Raw genomic sequence first — 26233 nt, forward strand, 5'->3', positions numbered from 1 at the left:
ATAATCCCCACATGTTGAGGGAGGGACCAGGGTGAGAGCTGATTGAATCATGGGGGTGGTTTCCCCCATGCTGTTCTCATGATAGTGAGCGAGCTCTCACGAGATCTGAATGTTTAATGAGGCAGTTTTCCCTGCTCTTACTAGGCCTCTCTTTCCTTCTTCCTGAAGAAGGTCTTTGATTCCTCTTCACCTTCTGCCATGATTGTAGGTTTCCTGAGGCCTCTCCAGCTACGCAGAACTGTAAGTCAATTAAAGCTTTCTTTATAAATTACCCAGTTTCAGGCAGTTCTTTATAGGAGTGTAAAAATGGACTACTACATCGTCCTTAGCAGTCTGGTGAATCTATGGACCAGTTCCCATAATCATTATTCTAAGTTAAAAGGCATTTTAACTTAGAATTTAAAAGGGTCCTAAGTTAAAGGACCCCAATCATATTGAAATGTAATTTTCAAATTTATTTTTAAAAATATGAGATATGGAAATATGTATGTTTCTTTATTAACTCATTAAACAATAAGCTCTTGTAATAGATCTAGAAACTATCATAGTTTTAAAGTAGCAATGCCTGTAAAACACATTTCAAAGACACCTGAACAGTAGCCACAAGTCATGGTGCATGCCTATATTCCCTGCTACTTGGGAGGCTGAGGCTGAGATAGGAGAATTTCTTAAGCCCAGGATTTCTAGGCTGCAGTGAGCTATGATCATGCCACTGCACTCCAGCCTGAGTGACAGAGAACCTGACTCTTAAAAAAAAATCTGAGCAACTATAAATGTGATATGGGATACATGTGATTGCTGCTGGTGACAGTTTTCATAACTGTTAATATTTTTGTGGGCAGGGTAAAAAATTAATCAATGAAAAAAATGATGAATTGCAGTTAGAAGGAAAAAGAAAGATGTATTTTTTTTCCATGTAAGTTCATGATTCTCAGGTGAGACACCCCTGTGGGGTATATGTAGCAGCAACTAGACAAAAGTTAAACCGCTTCTACTTCAGAGTTTCATTACAATTAAGAAATTCTTATGTAGTTGTATCTTAGTTCCTACTAAAAATGATTACAAAGGCCACATTTCCCATTGTACATATATTATACAGAACAAAGTTTAAATGAAGTCAATGAAAATTATATCGAGAGTGATTGTATCATAAATTTTCTCAAGCACAATACTTCTCCATAATCGACAGGTTTACTATAACCAGCAAAAAGGTACTCTATTTTGAATTTGATTTCCAAGTAAAGCAATATCAATTTTCTCAATTTTAAGAATTGGGATAGGTCAAGAAGATGCATTCAATAATAAGTATTCACCATGCAACATGCCTGGTTTACAATGATAGGTAGAATACACACAGTACCTGCCTTCATGAAATTATTAGTCTATAAGGGGAGAGAGATTTTAAACAAATAATACATAAATCATTATCTAATTATTATTTTACTTAAATATCACCAAAAAGGTAACATTTGCTCAATTGACAGGGTAATGTTATAAAAATTTTGGCTAAAAATTTAATATAAAACATCATAGAAGGGATGTTTCTGACTTTGATATGTTTCTTTTTCCTGATATAAAACTGGTACAGCTAACCAGGTATATATCATAGTTTCACAGACACAGTAATTAGTCAAATGTTCAAACTTTTTGCTTTCCTTCATAGAGTGAAGGTCAATTTCTAGCTTTTAAGGGGTTCAATAGTTCAATATCTGAATATGAATAAAACTGTACTGGCTCCTCTAGCAAATCATTTCACCCCGAGAAAGCTGTCCATTGATCTCTGTTGTCAAATGATTCTAATAACATATATGCGTGAGACACTTCTGAAAATTGTAAACTTGTCTCTTCCAAAAATCCCTTGTTGCTCTAAGATAGTAAGTAAATTCTATTCAGTATATGAAGCATTATGCATACTATCTTCGAAGTTACAAAACAGAGGTGTTATTCTAATTTTAAAGGATGCATATTGGTTTTAATAGCCTTGGTACCATTGCAAATATTTTGAAGAATATTTCATTGCCTCTCGTTTTGCAATTGCTTGTACCCTATAAAAAGTTCAGGGTTTTTGTTTTCTTTTCTTTTTTGTAATGAGTTTGTCTGAAAACAAAAATTCCCCAACTCTGGGGAATATCAGAAACATTCAAGAGATACATAGGTTTCTTCTTGCTGCTATAACAAATTATCATACACTTAGTGTCTTAAAACCACAGAAACATTTTTTTAATACTTCTGGAAGTCTGGAGTCTGAAGTGAGTCTTACAGGGTTAAAAATCAGGTGTTGGCAAAGCTGATTCCTCCTGCAGTCTCTAGGGATGGATTTGTTTCTTGCCTCTTCCAGCTTCTAGTGACTGCCAGCATTCCTTGGCTCATGGCTGCATTGCTCCAATCTCTGCCTCTATGGTTACATTGCCTTCTTTCCATCAATAGTCTAATCTCCCTCTGTCTCCCTTTTATAAGTCTTGGATTTCATTTATGACCCATCTAGATCACCCTGAATAATGTCAAGATTTTTAATTTAATCCCATCTTCAAAGTCCCTTTTGCTATATCAGGTAACATTACAAGGTTCCAGGGATTAAGATCTGAATGTCTTTAGGGATCTTTACCCACTTTGTTGAAGGAGGCTCTTCCCAACTGCATGACCTCTGGAGTTGCCTCAGTCTAACCCAACCCCCTTCCTCTCTGGGAGAATTGCCACCATTGGAAACCTGGCAGCCACTGTTCTGAAAGACTTGCTGTTATTTGAGGCAGAAACAAAGAAAAAAAGACCTGAGAATCACTGTCTAAAATACAAGTAACATTGGCATCACTGACTCGTTGATTAGAGGTCTATGAGATTTTAAACTCTGGATGATGAATGATTCAGTCATGTTATAAAATATGACTTAGTATTTCACATTTTGGCATTTTATAAAATATGAAATGACTGGATGAAGAATATGTGACAGATATTGAGACTTCTGTTCAGGGAGTTTTCTTTCCATGTTCTCTGTATCGATAAGAGCTCCTGAGCATATGACGCTCACAGAGGTGGACAGCTGACACACCATAAATGTGCTTAAGAAGAGACATTTTAAGTTCTTTAGTCATGTTTCAGTTGAAAGATTAGATTTAAATATTTGCCACTAGTTCTTAAAACCCATTCAAGCAAAAAGACATTTGCCCAACACCATGTTGAAAAAGATGAATTTCATTTTCTACTAAAAAGTTCATTGCTAGGAATGACAGTCAAAGTCAAATTGATCCCCAATAATTTAACACTACTAAGAATTACTTAAATGGTCACATCCTAATTTCAGCATTGCACAAATATATAATCTAAAAGGAACAAAATAAGATAAACACCCTGCAATTGTACTATAATACCCTCTGAAAACTCAAGATCCTTTTCCACAAGGTTATCATCACACTATCTCCTTTTTACATCACGTCTTCATTTTTCTCTAGTTCACTTAATTTCAGCTTAAGATTCCAGCTATCTATACTTTGTTAGAAGTCCTTTGTTCCGGCCATATTTAAGGTGCAATATCTGTCACTGCCTTTCCATTTCCATTGTTAATGGAACTCAGTTGGATACAGTCTTAAATAATTTTTGTCAGGACTAGACTTTAGCACTACTCTGAAGCCAGCAAAGTTTCTTTCAGGTAATTAGATTGGTCGAATCTCTCCAGTAGCTTCTCATCATCCCTGGGAAGAGATCAGACTTTCTATTACAAGACATAGTAGGTCCTCCCCAATGGGTTCATGCCAAAACCCAAACCATCATTCACCTAGCACAGTAGGTCTCAGCCTAGCACTTCTAAAAGCAATCAGAATAACTGATGATTCCACATGTACTTCATCTGAAATGTCCTTCAAGAACTGCCAACATCTTATTCATGACTCAGAACTGAATTGGGGGTCATCAGGTCAACCAGGTTTCTCTGAAATGCTCCCTGTAGTCTTGGCAAACCCTTCCTCCTTTACGTTTCTACGGTTCTTTACACACATCGTTATTGGGACTTCAATTACCTTCCATTTACACTTATTTGCATACATTTTTATGTTTCCATATTAAAATGTGAATTTCCATATCATAGTATAAGCATTTTTGTATCCCCAGTTCCTAGCACAGTACTGACATCTACTACATAATCAATATTAACCAAGGGCTAAATTCAGAAGTTCACCTCTCCTTTCTTCCTGCTTTAAAATCTACTTTGGGAAACATTAGCTATCATTCACTTATACCTAGGTATAAATATAAGTTCATACTTATATGAACTTATAAGGGCTAATTGCTTTTTAATCTATATTTCTAAGGGTAAAATAAAGGTGGTCTCTTCTATTAAATAAGGTCAGGAAATTAATAAACATCCAGGATGTTTCTGAGGATAGGAAGCCTTTCTGACATCCTGATACTCCACCATTAAAGGGCCCCCTTTATGCCTTGTAGAAAGTAACTCCATGATTTGAGACCTGCAGAGTCCAAGGCTTTAGAGTCCCATGTGCCTAGTCTCTGATCTAGTCACCTGATGATCGGTTCCTCTCCTTAATATCCAAAATGATGATCAAAACCCATATTTGAGCATATTTCATTTTGCATATGTCTTTTTTTAAAAATTGACAAATGGGATCTAATTAAACTAAAGAGCTTCTGCACAGGAAAAGAAACTACCATCAGAGTGAACAGGCAACCTACAGAATGGGAGAAAATTTTTGCAATCTACTCATCTGACAAAGGGCTAATTTCCAGAACCTACAAAGAACTCAAACAAATTTACAAGGAAAAAACAAACAACCCCATCAAAAAGTGGGCAAAGGATATGAACAGACACTTCTCAAAAGAAGACATTTATGCAGCCAACAGACACATGAAAAAATGCTCATCATCACTCACCATCAGAGGAATGCAAATTCAAACCACAATGAGATACCATCTCATACCCGTTAGAATGGCAATCATTAAAAAGGCAGGAAACAACAGGTGCTGGCGAGGATGTGAAGAAATAGAAACACTTTTACACTGTTGGTGGGACTGTAAACTAGTTAAACCATTGTGGAAAACAGGGTGGCGATTCCTCAAGGATCTAGAACTAGAAATACCATTTGACCCAGCCATCCCATTACTGGGGATATACCCAAAGGATTATAAATCATGCTGCTATAAAGACACATGCACACGTATGTTTATTGCAGCACTACTCACAATAGCAAAGACTTGGAATCAACCCAAATGTCTATCAATGAGAGAGTGGATTAAGAAAATGTGGCACATATACACCATGAAATACTATGCAGCCATAAAAATGGATGAGTTCATGTCCTTTGTAGGGACATGGATGCAGCTGGTAACCATCATTCTCAGCAAACCATCGCATGAACTGAAAACCAAATACCGCATGTTCTCACTCATAGCTGGGAATTGAAAAATGAGATCACTTGGACACAGGAAGGGAAACATCACACACTGGGGCCTATTGTGGGGAGGGAGGAGGGGGAAGGATAGCATTAGGAGTTATACCTAATGTAAATGACAAGTTACTAGGTGCAGCACACCAACATGGCACATGTATACATATGTAACAAACCTGCACATTGTGCACATGTACCCTAGAACATAAAGTATAATAAAAAAATTTAAAAATTAAAAAATAATCATACACTTTGACACTTCTGAGCCCTCTGGTCAATACTAAATGAAACTGCAAAGTGATAAAAAAAAAAAAAAGGGGGGGCGGGAATGCACCACTGCAAACTTTAAATTAAAAAACCAAGGAAGACAAATTACATTAGGGCATCTTTTTGCTTTTTAATGTGATACTCAAGAATGCTAGTCACCCTAAAATAGCCATAACTAGATAATCAAGATCACAACAGGAAACTGAGCATAAATTGCTATGGCAGGAAACTGATTAGTTCAGCAAAGAGACAGGATGCTTCTTGTCTCTACTGTTATCTGAGTTAATTGTATGCCTCCTCCATGGGCCAACTGCTCTGAGATAAAGAATTGTAAAGTTGCCTCATGAAAGCAAACTGAAGTACAACTAATAATAAATGCAGGGCTAAAACAAAGCCCATCTGAAATTGCAAGGATGATGAAATCAGTCAGTAAACACGAGAGCAGGGAGGAAAAGGCAGTCTTGCAGTATTATGTAAAACATAACCATGAGCTACTGAATATTAAGTTCTACATAATGTGCTTATAATAAAAGGAATATTCTCAAAATAAGTAGTAGGCATGATTTGGAAGAGGGCTTCCTTAAGATAATTTTTTTCTATGAAACCTGAACAATCTAAATTGGTTTGCTTGAAATGTGTAGAATGATGCCCCCCCACCAACATGTCCATAACTTAATTACCTGGTACTGTGAATATGTTATCTTGATGGCAAAAGGGATTTTGCAGAAGTGATTAAGGTTCAGGATCTTGAGATGAGACATGATCCTGGATTATCTAGGTGCGTCCAACCTAATCCCATGGTTCCTTAAAACTGGAGGACCTTTCCCAGCTGGGTTCAGAGTTACAGGGAGATGTGACCACAGACAAATGGTCGAAAAGATGCAACACATCTGGCTTTGCAGATGGGGAAAGGGGGGTATGAGGCAAAGAATGTGAGTAGCCTATAGAAGCTGGAAAAGGCAAAGGAATGGCTTCTTCCCTAGAGCATTCAGAAAGAAACACATCCCTGCCAACACCTTTTAGTCCAGGTAAACCCAGTGAGACTCATGTGAAAGCTGTGATTAGACAGCTGTTAGATAATAAATTTGTGTTGCTTTTAATCAACACACGTGTGGCAATTTGTTACAGCAGCAATAGATAACTGATATACACCCATATTCTTTCACAGGCTTTATACAAACACACAAAAATGACACAAACTGAAACTCCTCGTCATTATTCCAAAAGTAGCAGTTTAGCTGACAATTGTGCATGACTAATTTCTGAACAAGTATTTTTCAATAGCAAACAGAGAAGGTCCTGAAATGGCAGATCATTCAAAGAGGAAATGAATAATTTAATGAGCACTTAAAAAAACTGACAAATTATCAGCTCCTCTCAATGAACCAAAAATAAAACATCAATTTACTTGAATTTCTCTTGTACTTGAAGGAAAATATCCTTTATCCCAACTACCTCCCTTATTTTTCTCTCCCCTCTTCCTACAAACCTGATTTTAAAGTGCTTTTTAGATGAATTTTTTAAAATAAATATTTACTGACCTGCATGTTTTCTAGAATTTATTATAGTAGTGAAGACAAAATTCATTTTGCAAACTGAAACTTTGCTGTTATTGAGTAACATGGCATTTATTCACATTTCAGATCTTACTTTACATCTTTCTAATTTTTTTTAAGTAGAGTTGCAAATCCTTCTTACTCACCACTTTGCAGCAAAGGGGCCAAAACCACCACATCAAACCGATCCCCAGGAGTAGCAGTAACACCAAAATAACAATGATGGCTGCGATCCCATTAGACTAAAGTAGGCAAAGAGCAAAAACAAAGCAGTCAGCACAGCTTATGGTCAAATTCCAAATGTATATATATTTTAAGGAAACACCAGAAAATAATGCAGAAAGTATAATGTCAAACTAGATTTTAACTGTTATTTTAATTTCTTGAAATTCTACAAATTTATCTTCTATTTAATATATATTATGTTTTATGTTATGTTGTTGTGACAGGCAATAATAAACTTTCTCAAAATGCTGCAGACTCTTTACAAATATATCTGAAAGGAACGTAGGAAAAAATCACGAATCAGGATTAGACTGGTCCCTATCTTTCATGTAAGGATTATTTTGGTTCAAAGCATAATTATCCATAGGCAGAATTTAGGCAGAATCACCCAGACTTTTTGATGGTGAAACACAATCAATTGCGTGTAGTTAAATAATAAGATGAATATTTAAAAAATTATCAAGTAGATGACAAACCAACAATGGTTCTTGTTAGGAAATGGTATATATACATCAATGCAAGAATGTAATCTCCTGCATTCATATATCAGATGTTCTCTCACTGCAGCTGAAATATGACCTACACAAAAACCACAGTGGTTCTTTCCCTTCCTAACTACTAAGCTCCTCCAGCCTTAAGGCACCTACTCTGGGATCTGTTCTTAAACCCTTTCATATAAAACCAACGTACTCATTTTACAGGATTCATATTAAGTCACTTCATGGAAGTCTTCCTTGGACCCTTTGACTATAAATGCCCCTTTGAATAAACAACTCACATTTCTCTATACTTTAATCTTTAGTGCTTATTACAGTGCAATGCAATGAATTAATTGTGAATTTTGTGATTATTTGTTTAATTTATATTTTCTACCATGATTTATTGTAAGCTCTAGGAAGTCAGGGGCTACATCTAGCCCACTTAGCACTGTATACTCCATGTCTGGCATTTAAAAACTACTTACTGAGGCCAGGCAGGATGGCTCACGCCTGTAATGCCAGCACTTTGGGAGGCCAAGGAAGGCAGATCGTGAGGTCAGGACTTCGAGAACAGCCTGGCCAACATGGTGAAACCCCATCTCTACTAAAAATATAAAAATTAGCTGGGCGTGATGGCGGGCACCTGTAATCCCAGCTACTAAGGAGACTGAGGCAGGAGAATCGCTTGAACCTGAGAGGTGGAGGTTGCCGTGAGCCGAGACTGCACCACTGCACTCCAGCCTGAGAGACAGAGTAAAAGAAAGAAAAGAAAAGAAAAGAAAACTACTCACTGAGAGAATGAACTCTAAAGAAAAAAGACAGCAAAAGACATGGATACAAAGAAGAATGTTTACTGAACTTTTACTGTAGAGATAGTTCCCAAGGGAATAAGAGATATCTCCCAAATGCCTAATCTCTAGGATCCTCAGTAATAATGTTTTGTTTTGTGTGTGTGTGTGTGTGTGTGTGTGTGTGTGTGTGTTTTAAGAGAAAAAATTCAGGGAAGAAAAGAAAAAGAGCAAAAGAGAAAGATTACTACTAATACTTTATAGAAATTTTCAGGCAAATACCTAAGTAGCCTGTTCTTAGAAAGAACATTCCAAAGTGCATCTTTCTTTACAAAATTCTAAATATTCATGAATAAGTCATGCTACCATCCACAGGCATAAACACATTAAGCTCTAAAATCTAGGCAAACAAGAATATAACGGAAAAAGGATGTCACAGAAACGCATGGAAAACTGTGGTACCCTATGGGAGAAATATTGTCAAATGTATAAATCTTGATCTCACCTTCAAAAATATGGTCTTATGTAAGACAGCCTCTAACTTGACTGTCCATGTACAGAAGGAATACATTTCTCACCAGGCCTTTCCCACATGAGGATCCAGTCACAGCACTCATAGAAATGGCACACCATTTGGCTGTGCTATGCAACTTTCAAAAGGGCTCTATGAACATTTGGTTTCCCCTTTTCTTAGAATTCACACCCGTGTTCAGAAATAAGGACATGCAACTAGAGGCCATGAAACTGCTAAAAATTTAGTGGTTAGTTTTTTTCTTCTATGCATGTGCCAAGAACAGGAAAATCAGAAAATTGCACTGACAGAACATAAAGTAGATGGGCTAGCCCTGATAGATACTTAAAATTTCTGATTTTTCCCTTAAAAAATGCCTTCATTAGTAGCATTGACAAAATATTATGCACCTCCAGATACAAATATACATTTATTATTACAATATTATCATATCAACTGATTCCAAAGATTTGTCTTTAAAAAATTTAAAATGGCCGGGCGCGGTGGCTCACTCCTGTAATCCCAGGGCTTTGGAAGGCTGAGGTGGGCGGATCACAAGGTCAGGAGATCGAGACCATCCTGGCTAACACGATGAAACCCCGTATCTACTAAAAATACAAAAAATTAGCCAGGCATGTTGGTAGGTGCCTGTAGTTCCAGCTAGCAAGCTAAGAACATTTCTACCTTGTTCAAGAAAAGTGACATTTGAGTAGTAAATATTTATTAGAACTTTTTGAGTTCTAAAGAGAGGCATGCCTATGTAAAACTGAGAAGCTTCCAGGTTCGCTCATGATACAGATCTATGTGTAGTCAAATCTAGTTTCATACTCTTCCTCATCTGACTCTTAAGTCCATAGTTTGCAACACGGTATCTGATTACAAGACTGAATTCTGTGTGTTCCACCTTTCCTCAATATGTTTATAAAGTTTTGTGCAAAATGAAACTGTTTTTCTTTCATGACTAACATCTTTCTTGCTCTGATAGTGGCTCTGGCTATCAAAACAAACACAATGGGAAAGCCGGAATTTGTACCCAGTTAACTGAGCTGATGTCTGGGATTGGTGTATTCAGGGCCTGTGTCATCTGCATCTAATTTCCTTTTCTTCACTAAAAGCCAGTTATAGAATAAAAAACTTTATTCTGCCAAATATAACTAAAATTCTAGCGAAGAGAATCATAGAGGTATTAAAAACAAATCAGGGTGACTCCTGCCCTTGCAACATAACTATGGGAAAGAGGAATCACTGGAAAGTTTCAAAAGAGCATTAGTTGTTATTGCTGCAATCTATCTAGAAAATAGTGAATTCCCAGCAGCCACATTACAATGAAACAGACACAGAACAGGGAAAATGGGCCTTCACAATTTTGTTTCATGAATTTAGAGTTAGGGAAAGAAAATAGAGTCATGAAACAGATGATTACTTCATTTACTGGATTCTTTTTGGAATATTTGGTATCAGGAATTAGGAAACTATGGCACAAGGGTCAAATCCAGCCAATCTATTTGGTAAGACCCCAGCAAGCTAATAACTTTTTTTTTTTTTACAATATTACATAAAGCTGAAAAAAATCAAAAGAAGAATATGTTACAAGAAATTCCAATGTCAGTGTACATAGTTTTATTGAACACAGCCGTTTACATAATGTCTATAGCTGCTTTTGCACTACAATGGTAGAGTTAAGTAGTTGTGACAGAGACCATATGGCCCCCAAAGCCTTAAGTATGTGTTTACTATCTGGCCTTCTACAGGAAAAATTTGCCAACCTTTGTCCTATATAAATCAATGTAGAATCTGGTTTAAAATGGCAGACTGTGGAAATGTTCCGTCAGGGGGTAGGGGAGACAGATGTGAGTTCAATTCTCAATTCTAGCATTTATCAGACTGCAAAACTGGGCAAGCAACAACCTTTCAGAGCCTCCAGGCTTCAAGTATCCCTTTTGCAAGGACAGTAAGGACTGAAATCACCTGATGTTACACTCATCAAGCCATGTACCTCTTTGAGGGTTGGGTCCACATAAGAAGAAGTACCTTCTAATGTATTTGGATAAATGTGCACTGAATATTGGAGGTATCTTCCTGTTCCCCAGTTTTCTCATCTGTAAAATTAACATAATCTGAACAGCCTCCTCTTGGATTGTGAGTGTTAAATGAAGCCATAAAGGATTTAGCACATATACAGCAGTGCTGAGCACAGCGTCTGGCACTTAATACCTGCTCAGCAAACAGGTTCTTGGTATCGTTATTGCAAAAGAGTCAGAAGATCAGTGATTTCAAGAGAAAAAAAAGGACATCTTTCCATTATTATTATCATCTTTTTTTTTTTTTTTTTTTTTGATACGGAGTCTCGCTCTGTCGCCCAGGCTGGAGTGCAGTGGCGCGATCTAGGCTGACTGCAAGTTCCGCCTCCCGGGTTCACGCCATTCTCCTGCCTCAGCTTCAGAGTAGCCGGGACTACAGGCGCCCGCCACCTCACCCGGCTAGTTTTTTCTTTTTTGGTTTTTTTTTTTTAGTAGAGACGGGGTTTCACCATGTTAGCCAGGACGGTCTTGATCTCCTGACCTCGTGATCCTCCCGTCTCGGCCTCCCAAAGTGCTGGGATTACAGGCTTGAGCCACCGCGCCCGGCCTCCATTATGTTTTTAAAAGCAGAATACAAAAAAACTAGCTGGGCGTGGTGGCAGGTGCCTGTAATCCCAGCTACTCGGGAGGCTGAGGCAGGAGAATGGCGTGAACCCCGGAGGCGGAGCTTGCAGTGAGCTGAGATCCGGCCATTGCACTCCAGCCTGGGCGACAGAGCGAGACTCCGTCTCAAAAAAAAAAAAAAAAAAGCAGAGATCCATTTTAAAGATCTTTTGAGGAGAGATGAAGATAAAGGATTGTCTAAATACAAACCCCCCTCAGACTCTAATCTTAAATCTCTTACATCTAAAACTTAGTTTCCCCATTTTAAACTACATATATGGTTACTTTCAATCATTCATTTACAGAATAATTTTGGAGCACTTGCTCTGTCTAAGGACCAGTGGTGGGAGACGGGCAATGAGCACAGCACAAGCCCTGCCATCAACATCTCAAGGCTGGTAAGAAAGGCCCAGAAGCAAACAGGAACTCATAGCTCAGTTCCTAAGGGCCTTAACAGGACTGAGCCCTGGATGTTCCTGAAGCAGACAGAAGAGCTTCTTTATTTGTGGGATTTTAACAAGGACTAATCAATGACTAGAATAATAGTGTTTTACTTTGTTTGGCTTTCAAATGCCTGAGCAAGTAAAAAGCATTATCCTCACAATGAGCAATATCACTAACGGCATTTCACCTGTTCATGATATGCAAATACAACCGAAAGACTAAATATCATTTAAATCCAAGGTCCAGGTATTTATCATAATATTACCCACTATACTCTTCTATTTTCAATAGCTATTCCATGCACAAATCAGCAGGTGCATCTCATCAGCACAAGTCTCATTTTTCATATCTATGAAATGGTAATATTACTCCCACAGGCAACAGGTATTTGAGGTTAAATACAAAGCAATGGTTAAATCTAAGGAGAAAAAATAATTATCCTATAATTACTGTCAACATGAAAAAGTGAACTACAGTATTTATTATCCTGTAATAACTAGAGGAATAATAAAAGTCACAGAGAAGAGAAGGCTTCAAGTCATCAGCTTTGGCGGACACAGGGAGATCACCGGTGACCCCTCGGACTTTTTCTCAGCCCTGGCTCACCTTGGCCTCTCCCAGGCACCTACTGGTGCCCTCTCTTCACCTTGGAATTCTAACTTCCTTTGTCTTCTTCATTCGGTGTCTGGTCTTCCCAAGTCTTGAGCAGTTCTTTCTCTTATTTCTTCACTTACTCTATTCACCAAGAGAGCCTTACCTATTTATTCAGTTTGATTAAACTTTAAACTTCAATCAAATCAGGTTTCTTCTGACTGTGGGTCTCGGATCTCCCTTTTCTTTAAGAATCTACTTTTAAAAATTTGTGACCGGGTGCAGTGGCTCACGCCTGTGATCCCAGCACTTTGGGAGGCCGAGGCAGGCAAATCACGAGGTCAGGAGACTGAGACCATCCTGGCCAACATGGTTAAACCCCGTCTCTACTAAAAATACAAAAATTAACTGGGCGTGGTGGCACACACCTGTAATTCCAGCTATTCAGGAGGCTGAGGCAGGAGAATTGCTTGAACTCAGGAGGTGGAGATTGCAGTGAGCCGAGCTCGCGCCACTGCACTCCAGCCTAGCAACAGAGCAAGACTCAGTCTCAAAATAGATAAAAAAATAAATAAATAAATAAATAAATAAATAAATAAATAAAAACTTCTAATCACAAAATATTTCTCTACCTTTTGAAAGGCATTTATTATTATAATTATTTATTTTTTTAATTAATTTATTTTTTTTTTGAGACGGAGTCTCGCTCTGTCGCCCAGGCTGGAGTGCAGTGGCCGGATCTCAGCTCGCTGCAAACTCCGCCTCCCGAGTTTATGCCATTCTCCTGCCTCAGCCTCCCGAGTAGCTGGGACTACAGGCGCCCGCCACCTCGCCCGCTAGTTTTTTGTATTTTTTAGTACAGACGGGGTTTCACCGTATTAGCCAGGATGGTCTCGATCTCCTGACCTCGTGATCCGCCCGTCTCGGCCTCCCAAAGTGAAAGGTATTTAAATCTCCTTTAACTCTGAGCAGTTTTACAGACCCTGGAAGACTATCTTTCTCAAGGCCCTGGGAGCCATTCCTTTGAGATCATCAAGGGAGATAGTGCCCCTATCACACGGTCTCTGTAGAAGGGGAGAAACCTAATATCAGTGGCACCTTGCTCCAAGTTTTGCCACTACCTCCTATTAGGAAGGTAGGAGAAAGTTTACTTTTCCTTTAGGTAATGTCAATTAGCAGATACTGGTGGCCTATAATTCCCACCATCCCAGCTTTGAAAATTCTCCAGATTTTTGTTTGATCACAGTTAAATTCAATCACTCTTCCCTCTTGCAACAGTCTTGAATAATGTCTTCCTTGCCTGTTTAATTTTGTCCAGTGCATTTTTTTTCTTTGACTCTATGTATGCCTCCCCACTTCAAAATGACATTAACTCTAAATTCTCCCATTTTCCCTCCCCTTCCTACAACCTCAGCAAAAGTAAAACTTAAATTTTTACTTCCAGCACTGATCACTCACTGAGATGTGAAACTATAGCTACAAGTACCCGCTTGACACTGCTAGCCTCACTTACAGAACATGTCTACAGTGAAAATTCTTCCCATCTCCAGATTCACCTCTCGCTTTGGATGTTTCCAATGGCAGCATCATTCTTCCAGCGCATGAGATTCAATATTTTGGAATCAAACATTCCCCCATAACCACTAGTAAGTCACTTTATAATATGTCTTTCTTCATTAATACAATTTATATGGCTATTTCTAGGACTATTTCTACCACCATCAGTCAATTTAGAAACTAAAGTTTTATGCCTATATTCTAGCATTTGCTTCCTAAAAGCTTTTTCTGTGCCTTGTTTTTCTTTTCCTGTCCTTTCTCTTACATGTCACTACTGATTTAATCTTCCTAAAATAGTATGTTTCACCATCACATGTGTGTCCAAAGCCCTTTAAAACCATATTATTATTTATTGGAGTCAGGCCTTGTGATTTCTCAAGCCAATAAAACCTGAAAAAAAAGCTTCTCACATAGGCTTGCCAGCTAATAATTCTGCCAAAGAACAGCATACAAGGAAAAAGAGAAAAGAAGAGAAGAAGCAGGAGGAGGGAGAGGAATGTGAGGAAGGAAGAAGAAAGGACTGAAGGAATAGGGAGAAGGAAGGTGGGAGAAAAGAAAGAAGGAAGTATGGAATGAGGGAGGGAAGAAGGGACGGAGGGAGGGATGGGGGGAGGGAAGGAAGGAGGGGATAAAGGAAGGAAGGAAAGGAGGGAGAGGTCGGTCCTGACAAATTAAGTATATTTCCTCAATCAAAGGATATTTTAAAATTAAAATGGGACAAAGAACAATTTCAAAATAAAAGAATTATTTCAAGTTAAATAAATCTAATAATATGAAAAATATAATCCATTTTCTTTCCTTTTTTCGTTTCAGCACCGTAGAATTTGGGAATCACAGCCTGTCAGATGAAACTCTAAATTCAATTCAGTTTTTTAGGTTGTTGATAATCTGGTCTAAATTTTCTATTTCCAATCATTTCTTCCGCTTATTTCTACTCCAGTCAAATGCATCTCCTGTCAATTTCATCAACACATTCCCACCCCATTTGCTCTTTCTCTATAATATGCTCCCTGTCCTCTTTCTTTGCTGACATCCTAGTCTCCCTTCAAGGCCCTGTCTGAATTAGTTCCCCCACAACCATAAAACCTTTCTCTGGTACACTTTCCCTTCTTGCTCTAAGCTCCTGGAAGCCATTATTTCCCAGTAAATATTATGTGGAATTTTGTTGCCTAATTTATTCCATCCATTTATCAACAACTAACAGCTCCAAAGTTTGTACATACAATCCAGACCTCTCTCAGAACTCCAGACTTGCATATCCAGGGGCCTGACATTTCCACTGCGATGTCCAATAGACATCTCTCGTTCAGCCCCACCACAACTGAACTCCTCGTTGTTCAGAAACTGCTGTGCCTGATGACAATTCATCCTTCTGTTTGGCAAAACCACAGTTGCTTTTGCATAAACCTAATAGTTGCTCAGGCAAAAACACTTGGAACTATTCTTAATTTCTTTCTTTCTCTCACATCCTACATCTAATCTGTCTAGGGATCCCATGGACTTCCCCTGTAAAATATATTCTAATTCAACCCTTTCTCACCATCTCCACTTTGATCACCCCAGTAGGGCCATCCTCCCCTGGGTGGGGAAGGATTCTTGCATTGCTGAAATAGCCACAGAATTGGGCTTGATGTTTCCATGTTTGCTGCCACTCACAAAGTCTGTTTTCATAAAGCAGCCAGAGTGATCCTTTCAAAACAGTGAATCAAATAATGTCACCTTCCAAGGTCTTCCTGTTTCACTCAGAAGAAAAGCTCAAGTCCTGACAATGACTGCATACCCTACAAGATCTGCCCTGCTCCTGCCACTCTCTCCTCCTTATCCGGAGGCTCCCACTCTCCCTGACTACTTTCACTCCAGCACACTGGCTGGTTGCTCTTCTTGAAACTTGCCAGAGACTTGTCACCTCAGGCTTTGCTCTAGCTGCTCCCTCTGTGTGCAGCACTCTTCCCTTAGATGGTCTGCAGGGCTCACTCCCTTACCTTCAAGTCTTTGCTCAAAGCCTTCCTTCTTAGTGAGAATCACCTTGACCCCTTCTTGACTTTTACAGCTTGCTCCTTTCCCCTCACTTCATCACTGACACACCAATGATCCTTTTTCTGGAATCTCCCCACTCTTAAACCATTTGAGACATATTACCCTCACTCAGGAACAAGACCTAGAAAGTGTTCCTTAAAGCACACAACCTATACATCCCAGACGCCTCATTTAGCTTCAGCATCCTTGCATGTGAAAATCATGCATTGTTATAGGGTAGGAACAAAGACCTGTTTTCCTGCTTGCACGGAAGAAAGGAAGAAAAAGACGGTTTGGAGGTGTAGAATAGGAAGACGGATGAGGAAGGAATGCCATTTCAGTGAGCTAAACACTGAGAAACTACAAACCACAAATATTTGTAATTTCAACCACATCCTGAGGGACCAGAAAACCAGCAAACTGCAACATCCCCAAAACCTACAAAATGCAACAGGCACTAGAAATGGGAGGGAAAAAACCCTCCTCAAAAAGCACAAACACAAAAACAAAAAACCTAGCTATTTTCAAAATAGAAGTAGATGTTGGCAAAGACTTATCCAAGGAGTTAAAAAGTGACTCAAGGGTCCATAAGATATTCCTTTTACCTGAAGCATTGTCTTACAATGAGAAATATAACTACCTCTATACAGATAACATTGAATTGTTATTTTGTTTTGTTTTGTTTTGTTTTCTGTTGGAAGGGTGTCTCCTAAATCAGTAGATCAAAATACAAAACCATGAAACCGTGAGATGTGAGAAAATGTTTAGGTTTAGGATTTTGGTCTTTTGGAGGACAGGAATTTTTCTTTTTTTGCTTTGATTTATATATATTTTACAAAATATACTCAGAAATAATAACCACGTGGTTAGCCTTATTTAATGTTTCCTGTTTCTATATTCAATAATATAGTATTGAAACTTTCTATAAATCCACAAAATTAAAGGAAGAAAATGTGTACTGAATGGAGTTTATATTTCAAAATACTGCATTTAGGCAATGCAAATCGGTAATCTCAAAATATACATTTGATGTGGTTACAAAGTAAGATAGTACCAAGCTGTCAAAATCAACCTTCTTATTCAGAAAACACCAATATTTTAAATGAACAAAATAATAAAGTCACATATTAAGATACAATAATTTGATTTCAAACCATGATAAATGTCTTAGATACTGGAATCTAACCTGGAATCTATAGAAAACATAATTTCTATATTTAATGTTTTAAGAAAAAAAGTGCTTCATTCGCAAATTATTCTCTTACCTTATCTTGATTTTAAATATGGCTTTTGAATTCTATAAATATCAAAATCAAATGCATACTACCTTAAAGTTCCTATGAAAGGGAGCTGAACATAAAAAAAAGCAATGTCACCCAAAACAAATTCTATACAAAATTTTTCCTTATAGTGGTCTCCAATGTTATTGTTTGCATCTCCTTTATTGTAGTCTGCAACAGCACCAAAGATCCATAGATTATTTCTGGATGGAATTAATTTTAAAAGATAATCTTTATGCAAACTTTTACTTACACATTCTGTGGCTGTGACAATTAATGAGCCTGAGATGACAGATTTTCCTCCATTAAAGCTCACTGAAACATCAAGAGTTCTGAAAAAGAAATGAAGAAACAATAATTTTATATACAATTAAAACCAGAGGAGTAGGAGATTTTTATTTCCTTACATAATTCAAAACCAGCCAGAAAACATACTTAAAGAATAAGGGTCTTGAACTCCTGACCTCAGGTGATCCACCCACCTCGTCCTTCCAAAGTCCTGGGATTACAGGCATGAGCCACCACGCCTGGCATGGCCAACATGGTGAAACCCTGTCTCTAGTGAAAATACAAAAATTAGCCGGGTGTGGTGGCAGGCGCCTGTAATCTCAGCTACTCAGGAGCCTGAGGCAGAAGAATTGCTGGAACTTGGGAGGCAGAGGTTGCAGTAAACCGAGATCATGCCATTGCGTTCCAGCCTGGGCCAACAACAGTGAGACTCGGTTTCCAGAAAAAAAAAAAAGAGTAAGAGTCACAGCTTTTGGTAAATTATGCCAGCTTTTTTCTTCCTTAGTTCTAGTCTTTATGTATTAGTAAGGCAAACTTATGAAGTGGTTTAATTGTTTCTTTACAAAGTAGTAACAGAAATACAGACATTAAGAAATTTCTCAATCCAGAAAAATGCCGAGATTGTTTCAGATTCACAAAAACCTACAAAGAAAGAAAAGCTTTAGATCCCATTTAGCCTATTTTCCTGTCTCTAGGTATTACTACTAAGAATATAAAACTGGAAGCAATAAACCAGTCAAAAATAAAATATAAAGAAAGTGAATATGAAAGACAGCGACAAAGAAAAGAAAGAAGAGAGAAGGATTTATTTGCAGGTATTTGTTGTAGATAGTCCCAAGATATTAAACTATTCCAACGAAGGTACAAAGGAGAGAGAATAATTTTTGTTCCTAGCTAATAAATATTATAGTTAAAATATAGTTCTTATTTTGAAAATATGATTTCAAATTCTAAAACAAGTAATAATCATTAAAATTTCATTAATTTAGATTGATTATTTGGGATTAGTTAGCCTAGAGTTAGTAATTTTTTATTTAAAAAATAACTAAAACAAGATATCAAAGGAGAAAAAAATGACAAGAGGGTGTGTACGGAAAGAGCTCTTTTCCAAAACAGTTTACAAATGATTGGTTTGCAAACAAATCAAAGCCATCCATCCATAGGCCAAGCATGGTGGCTCACGCCTATAGTCCCAGCACTTTGGAAGGCTGAGGTGGGAGGATTGCATGAACCCAGGAGTTTGAGACCAGACTTGGCAACAGTGAGATGCCCATCTCTACAAAAAAATAAAAATAAAAATAATTAGCCGGGCATGGTGGCATGTGCCTATAGACCCAACTACTCAGGAGGCTGTGGCAGGAGGATCGCTTGAGCCTGGGAGGTTGAGGCTGCAGTCATCTCTGATTGAGCCACTGCACTCCAGCATCAGCAACGCAGCGAGACTCTGTCAAAAAAAAAACAAAAACAAAAACAAAAACAAAAAACAAACTCCCAGAAACAATCTCAAGCTGTTGACAGAAAGGGGAGATGAGAAATATTATTCAGTTCTTACCATATGCCAGATGCTATCCTAGGCATTTTATGGGCATTATCTATTTTAACCCTTCACAGTAGCCCTTGAAGTAAATAGTAGTTTCACAGTTTTACAGATGGGGGGCAAGAGGCACAGAAATGTTAATAACTTTACCCAAAGTAATAAAGCTAGGATTCTAACTTTGAACTCTTTCCATCATACCAGAGAGGCTTGATTAAATGATGAAATCAAAGTCCTTAATGTGTTTCTTTTCTCAATGTGCTATTTGGTTTGGATTCATACAATAAAGCTACTGGGAAGGATATTCCTGGCAAAGTTAAAGCTAAATTCAATCAAAATACAGAAATACTTCTATTAAAACATTTCTTTGTAAAGTATGTACTTCAAAACACATTGTTTAAAAACATGGTTTAGCTAGGCTGGGCACAATGGCTCACGTCTGTAATCCCAGCACTTTGAGAGGCCGAGGCGGGTGGATCACGAGGTCAGGAGATCGAGACCATCCTGGCTAACACGGTAAAAACCCGTCTCTACTAAAAATACAAAAATCAGCCAGGAGTGGTGGCACGTGCCTGTAATCCCAGCTACTCGGGGGGCTAAGGCAGGAGAATCACTTGAACCCGAGAGGCAGAGATTGCGGTGAGCCGAAATTGTGCCACTGCACTCCAGCCTGGGCGACAGAGCGAGACTCTGTCTCAAAAAAAAAAAAAAAAAAAAAAAAAAAAAAAAAAGGTTTAGCTAAATCCAGAAAACAATGAGAATTCTGGATGTTTACATCTAATTAACTGTACTTTTGAACTATTCCAACACAGAAGACCAAGTGGCGTATTAAGAAAGAAAACTTAAACCTAATTGCTCATTCTGAAGAAATGATTGCCTTGTTTTGTTTTTTTAATGACTAAGCATAATCAATAAAATATTGTCCTTCCTAGTTTTTAATTCCTCTACTTTAAAGCATGTGGCCGGAATCATCTGACATGTTGGCATGATTTTATTTTTTTGGAAATATAATTTTGATTCATAATAATATGTGATTCTTGCAGGTAATCTTACTGATTCAACTTTAAGGGATCAGTAGACATTGACTGAAGTTGTTTATAATTGGACAGTTAAAATTCACCAGAAACGCGCCTGTAGTCCCAGCTACTCGGGAGGCTGAGGCAGGAGAATGGCGTAAAAACCCGGGAGGCGGAGCTTGCAGTGAGCTGAGATCCGGCCACTGCACTCCAGCCTGGGCGACACAGCGAGACTCCGTCTCAAAAAAAAAAAAAAAAAAATTCACCAGAAACAAACAAGTCCTCTAATGAAGGAAACATTCAAACTTTTAATGCTTAACAAAATGAAATGAGAACAGAATATATAATTTTAAAACAAAGTTTACTCTTTCCTATAGTAGAAATGCATGCTGATATGATCTTGTAACCGACCACAATAACTGCATTCTCTGAAAATCTCAGTCTAGTATAATGTGGCTGGTGTAAAAAAAAAAAAAAAAAAAAAAAAAAAAAAAAAAAAAAAAAAAAAAAAAAAAAAAAAAAAAAACTGAGTTAAGTCTCCACAGATATAGAAATCCACTTGATGATATATGATGTATGGAACTGAAACAAGAATATCTTCCTCTTTTTGAGAGTAGTAGTAGCAGCGTGATCAAAATGTAACCATAAACACCACTCACAATTACAGGCAATTGTTGATTTCTTACTAAGAACCAGGCACATTAATTCATCTTCTCATTTAATTCTCACAGCAACCTACTGAGGTCAGCACTAGCATCATCTCCATTTTGTAAATGAAGAAACAAGCTTAAAAAGGTAACTTGCCCAAATATTGGACTTCACTGACTCTGTACTCAAAATGCTTTCACTTCTACAACATACTACTTTAATCCTCCACATGTATTTTAGGGTCTTATATTTACATTTCTCTCATTAAAATGAATTTCAGTTGAATCTTCCAGCCTTTTACTACATTCACATATTTCTCATGGTTAACTAGAATGGCATTTACTATATGCTAAAGCAATATATTTATTTGTGACTATATATATTTATGAATATGTGTGTATAGATATATGTATGTTTTCTGTGAAAATTTTTCAGAAGCGTTGCAAATATGAAAAACACAGTTACATCAGCTTTTAAACTTTGCTGCTTCTTTTAGAAAAACATTTTCGAAATTATTGGGATGGTATTGGCACCATCATTAAGCTAGTGCCTTTGCCCAAAGCTATGCTACTCCTTTTCTGGCACAGGTTGAGAAAACCACCCCCTGTAATCCAAACCAAATTCTGTGAGCTTTCTTTGCCTCAAGACTCAATTATACATATTTAATGTTTTCTGTCATATTTTATGTCATTTATGTTACCATCTATGGATTGTTATTCCTACTATTACATAACTTCTACTTCTGGTTAGTATGTTTCTGACAGTGGAAACCATACTGTCAGTTACAGAGGCTTTCTTATGGGCCAAGTATTAAAACAACATTGTGTTTACTTAGTTGCAAACATATACGGGAGGCAAGAGAGCAGTTCATTTTTATTTGCCCCAAGGATCTAATAATATTGAAAAAAGGGATTTTGGCGAATCTGGAGTCCTGAGTTTGAACCCTCATCACTCCATTTTTAATCTTCCATTTCTCAATGTGTAAAATGGGGAGAACTGTACCTATTTCAAAGTTGTTTTGAGGAAAAGAGCGTGGTAAAATAATATACATAAAATATACAACACAACGCCTGGGACACAACAAGCACTCCATAAATTACTGTTAACACCTGGATATTTATCTAATGGATGATTTAGAATATCAAGGTACTTTTTAATAAACCTTTTAGATTCGAGCTAAGAAGCAATGTATACAGAAGGAATAAAATCATTATGTGATACCTTTTGTTTAATTTAATAAATTTCTATTCTGCTTACTGCCATATAAAAATATTGTAAGCTAAATTATTTTTAAAATATCTACCATATAATGTCGGGAAATTTCATGTAAAATTTTTTTTCAACGCTATATTCTTCCTGTTGTAAAACATGACCTTGATTAAATCCAACATTATAGCTATGTTGAGCTCTGTGCTTAAACCTCAGGCCTAAAATCACACTCCAAATTGGTTTAGGAATATTTGCCAGTAAAATCACTCAATCAGTCACTTATTTTATTACTAGCTAATTGAACAAGTACTTATTAATTGATTGTAGTAGCAATGATAATTGGGCTGTATTGGTAAAAGGGCTGCTGTAACAAATAATACAAATTACAACGTAAATAAAAGGAAGCCCCATAAACAATTACAAAAGAATATGATATTAATAAAATAGGTCTAAGTACAGGGGTTCTAGAGGGTCATGTGGGAGATACAACAGACTTGGCCTTGGCATGAGAGCATTAGCAAAGTTTTCCTGCAGGAAGTCAATGACAGGATGAAGCTTAAAGAATGATCAGAAGTTAGGAAAAGAGATTAGAAAGGAGTCCACGCAGATGGAGCACTCCGACAGGGTGGAAGGCAAGAAAGGGACAGGGATAGAACAGTCAAAGAAGTAAAAGTGATTCAGTACTCCAGTAACAAAAGAGGGTGAGAGTAAGAATGAAATAGCTCCAGGTTGAAAAGGGGAGCAGAGGAAAGATCATTGAGTCCCTGGATCCCATCTTTAGACATCTGGAATTCGTCTCAAGAGTTTTAAGTTTGGTAGAAATATAGTTAGAATTGTGTTTTACAAATGTCATTCTTGTTACAGTGTAAGGCAGGTGTCTGAAGAATAAATTTCAAAAGTAGAAAGACCAGTTAAGAAAGTCTCAGTGTACTTGAAATAAGTACCAAAGTAGAATTGAACTAAAATAGTGGCAATGAGGCTAGTGTGAAAACAAAAACTGAGACATATTAGGAGTCAGAATAAAAAGGACATGGACATTTATTGGATGTAGGAGGTGAGGAAGAAGAAAAAAGGATGACCTCAAAGTTTCTGTCTTACACAAGTAGGTGGGCAGTCTTGCATAGGGAACACAGAAGGAGCAAGTTTGAACAGAAGGATGTGAGTTTAATTTGGGACCTCCAAGTTTAAGGTGCCTACAGAAAATCCCAGTGGCTTTGTAGACATTTGGATAGTAGACATTTGGACAGCAGACTTAAAGCTAATAAAAAGATCTTGCCAGAAAATTTGGAGCTCATCAGGAAGAAAAAGGGAGACATAGAAAGGGTGAGTTTATAAGTCAAGTATCCTCAACCACAATAAAAACTGAGGGGACACTGGGCATTGTGACTCACACCTGTAATCCCAACACTTTGGGAGGCCAAGGTGGGTGGCTGGCTTGAGCCCAGGAGTTTGAGACCAGCCTGGGAAACATGGTGAAACCCTGTCTATACAAAAAGTACAGAAAATTAGCAGGGCATGGTGGTACATGCCTGTGGCCCCAGCTACTCGGGAGGCTGAGGTAGGAGGATCACCTGAGCCAGGGAGGCCCAAAGTGCAGTGAGTCAGGTCATGCCACTGCACTCCAGCCTGGGTGACAGTGAGACTCCATCTCAAAAAAAAAAAAAAAAAAAAACACTGACAGTTAAGAGACTGTAAAAAGAAAAGTAGTCTAAAGAGATATCTGAGGAGAAAGAGGAGAAACAGCTAGGGTGAGAATATGAAGTCACAAAAGACAAGGGAAAACCTTCTGAGACAAGAGTGGTACCTGGTGCAGATAATACAGGGAAGTAAGGGAAGACAATGCTGGGAAATGGCAACTCTTTCAACTTAATTTTCTATAAATTGTTTCTACATTGTTTAATATTTCTTACAAATATCTTAATCCATGCTTTGCCCCATCATTAAAATATGTTTTTTCAAAGTAGGGTAGAAGAAAGCTTAACAACTTAATGTAACAAAAAGATTGACTGAAGTACACTTTCATGTCAACTGACAATTAATTGTAATAAAATTAAATTCAAATGTACTAAAGTCATTCCACATGAGAAATTATTAAATAGTACTATGATATATAATTAAGTAAATAAAACTCACTGAGTCCTAATAGTCACATACTTGTATTTAATGTCTAAAGACGCATGACTGTTCCAAAACAGGAGAATGGCTCAGTGCCATATGTCAAAGCTACTCTGATCTGAGAAATGTTATACTCCATGAATTATGATTGACATTTCAATTCACAGTAACCTATTTGCAAAGTATTCATTTGCTTCTGACTTTATGCATATCCAATAAAAGATTGTCATTTTATGATCCATTAAAAAGGATGAAAAAATTAAATAAAATTGTGAAAGACATTTGCTGGAAGTAATAAATGATTTACCTCCAATTTGCACATACTGAAAATTAAACTGGCAACTACTCAAAAAGTTATTACAATTATGGTGACTTAAGATATTTTGAAATCAAGTGCTACTATTTAATGCTCTGCAGTGCTTTTTAAACGATAGTTTTATGTATGATAAAGATTTTAAGTTGGAAGATAAGATTCCATATTCAGCAATAGTTTAAAGGCACCCCTTCTAGTAATGAGTTTATATGTAAATTAATGTTTTGACTAAGGATACTTTTTTAAAAGTGGCTAAAAGATTTTTGAATTAAATGACTTATTTTAGTATATCTCAATATGTGTATATAGGTAAAACAAAAATTGCAGTTAGCAAGATTTCTAGATTTCAGAAGGAAAAAGAGCTATATTCAGAGATTTACTGGACATCACAGGAAAGCTGTATTATAATTGTTCTGAGTATTGCACTAAAAATAAGCACTTACTATTTGTTGTGTGTTTTTTTAATAACATTCTTAAAAGACACTTAAAAAATCATCCAGTCAATTTAGTGCCTAAATCAATCAAATTTAGCGCATTTTATCCAAAAATTTTAAGTGCCTTAGTGATATGGTTTGGTTGTGTGTCCCGACCCAAATCTCATTCTTGAATTGTAATTCCCATGTGGAGGAACCTGATAGGTGGTGACTGGGTTATGGAGGTGGTTCCCCCTATCCTGTTCTCATGATGGTGAGCAAGTCTCACCACATCTGATGGTTTTAAAGTGGCAGTTTTTCCTGTGCTTGCACTTCTCTCTCCTGCCACCATTTGAAAAAGGTCCTTGCTTCCCCTTAGCCTTCTGCCATAACTAAGTTTCCTGAGGCTTCCCTAGTCATGTAAAACTGTGAGTCAATTAAACTTCTTTCCTTTATACATTATTGAGTCTCAGCAGTTCTTTATAGCAGTGTAAGAATGGACTAATACATTTAGTAATAATGAAAAGCTTTGATAATATAAAATTTAGAAGCAGATATGTAAGAAGATTTAAGTACCTATTTCAGGAATATCCTCTACATCCTCATATAGGTGTCCATCTTTAAATACTTTTCATGATCCAAACATCTACCAAATAATTCTAAATTTTAGAAAGTTCTTCCTTATTTTCATCTGAAATTTGCTTCTCCTTAACTCCCACCCTTTTTCCTCCTGTACCGATAAAGAGTAAGTCAAATCTGTCTGTTATGTGACAGATCTTCCAATGTCTTGAGAGTTAATGCATCACATCTGAATAGTATTTTTTTCAATATTTTAAATTGTATCCATTTAACATTTCCATATGTGGTGACATCTTATTAGCCACCCCTCCATGTGTTCATGTGTTA

General features: G+C 37.3%; 1 protein-coding gene across 5 annotated transcripts in view; it reads right to left on the reverse strand.

Annotated features, from left to right (window-relative positions):
• ANTXR2 (ANTXR cell adhesion molecule 2) overlaps positions 1 to 26233 on the reverse strand; it is a 154285-nt gene that overhangs the window by 81480 nt on the left and 46572 nt on the right. For all 5 annotated transcript variants that reach the window (XR_002522049.2, XM_021938473.2, XM_021938471.2 and 2 more), the window contains exons 11-12: positions 18045 to 18123; positions 7363 to 7458 (exon numbers count right to left, since the gene is read on the reverse strand). Coding sequence is in view for 4 of the 5 variants with exons in the window: in XM_021938473.2 (XP_021794165.1) it covers positions 7363 to 7458; positions 18045 to 18123 (175 nt within the window). In the remaining variant the exon portion in view is untranslated. The remainder of the gene's footprint in view (positions 1 to 7362; positions 7459 to 18044; positions 18124 to 26233) is intronic.

Source organism: Papio anubis, chromosome 3 (assembly GCF_008728515.1).
Source record: "Papio anubis isolate 15944 chromosome 3, Panubis1.0, whole genome shotgun sequence".
Lineage (NCBI taxonomy): Eukaryota > Metazoa > Chordata > Mammalia > Primates > Cercopithecidae > Papio > Papio anubis.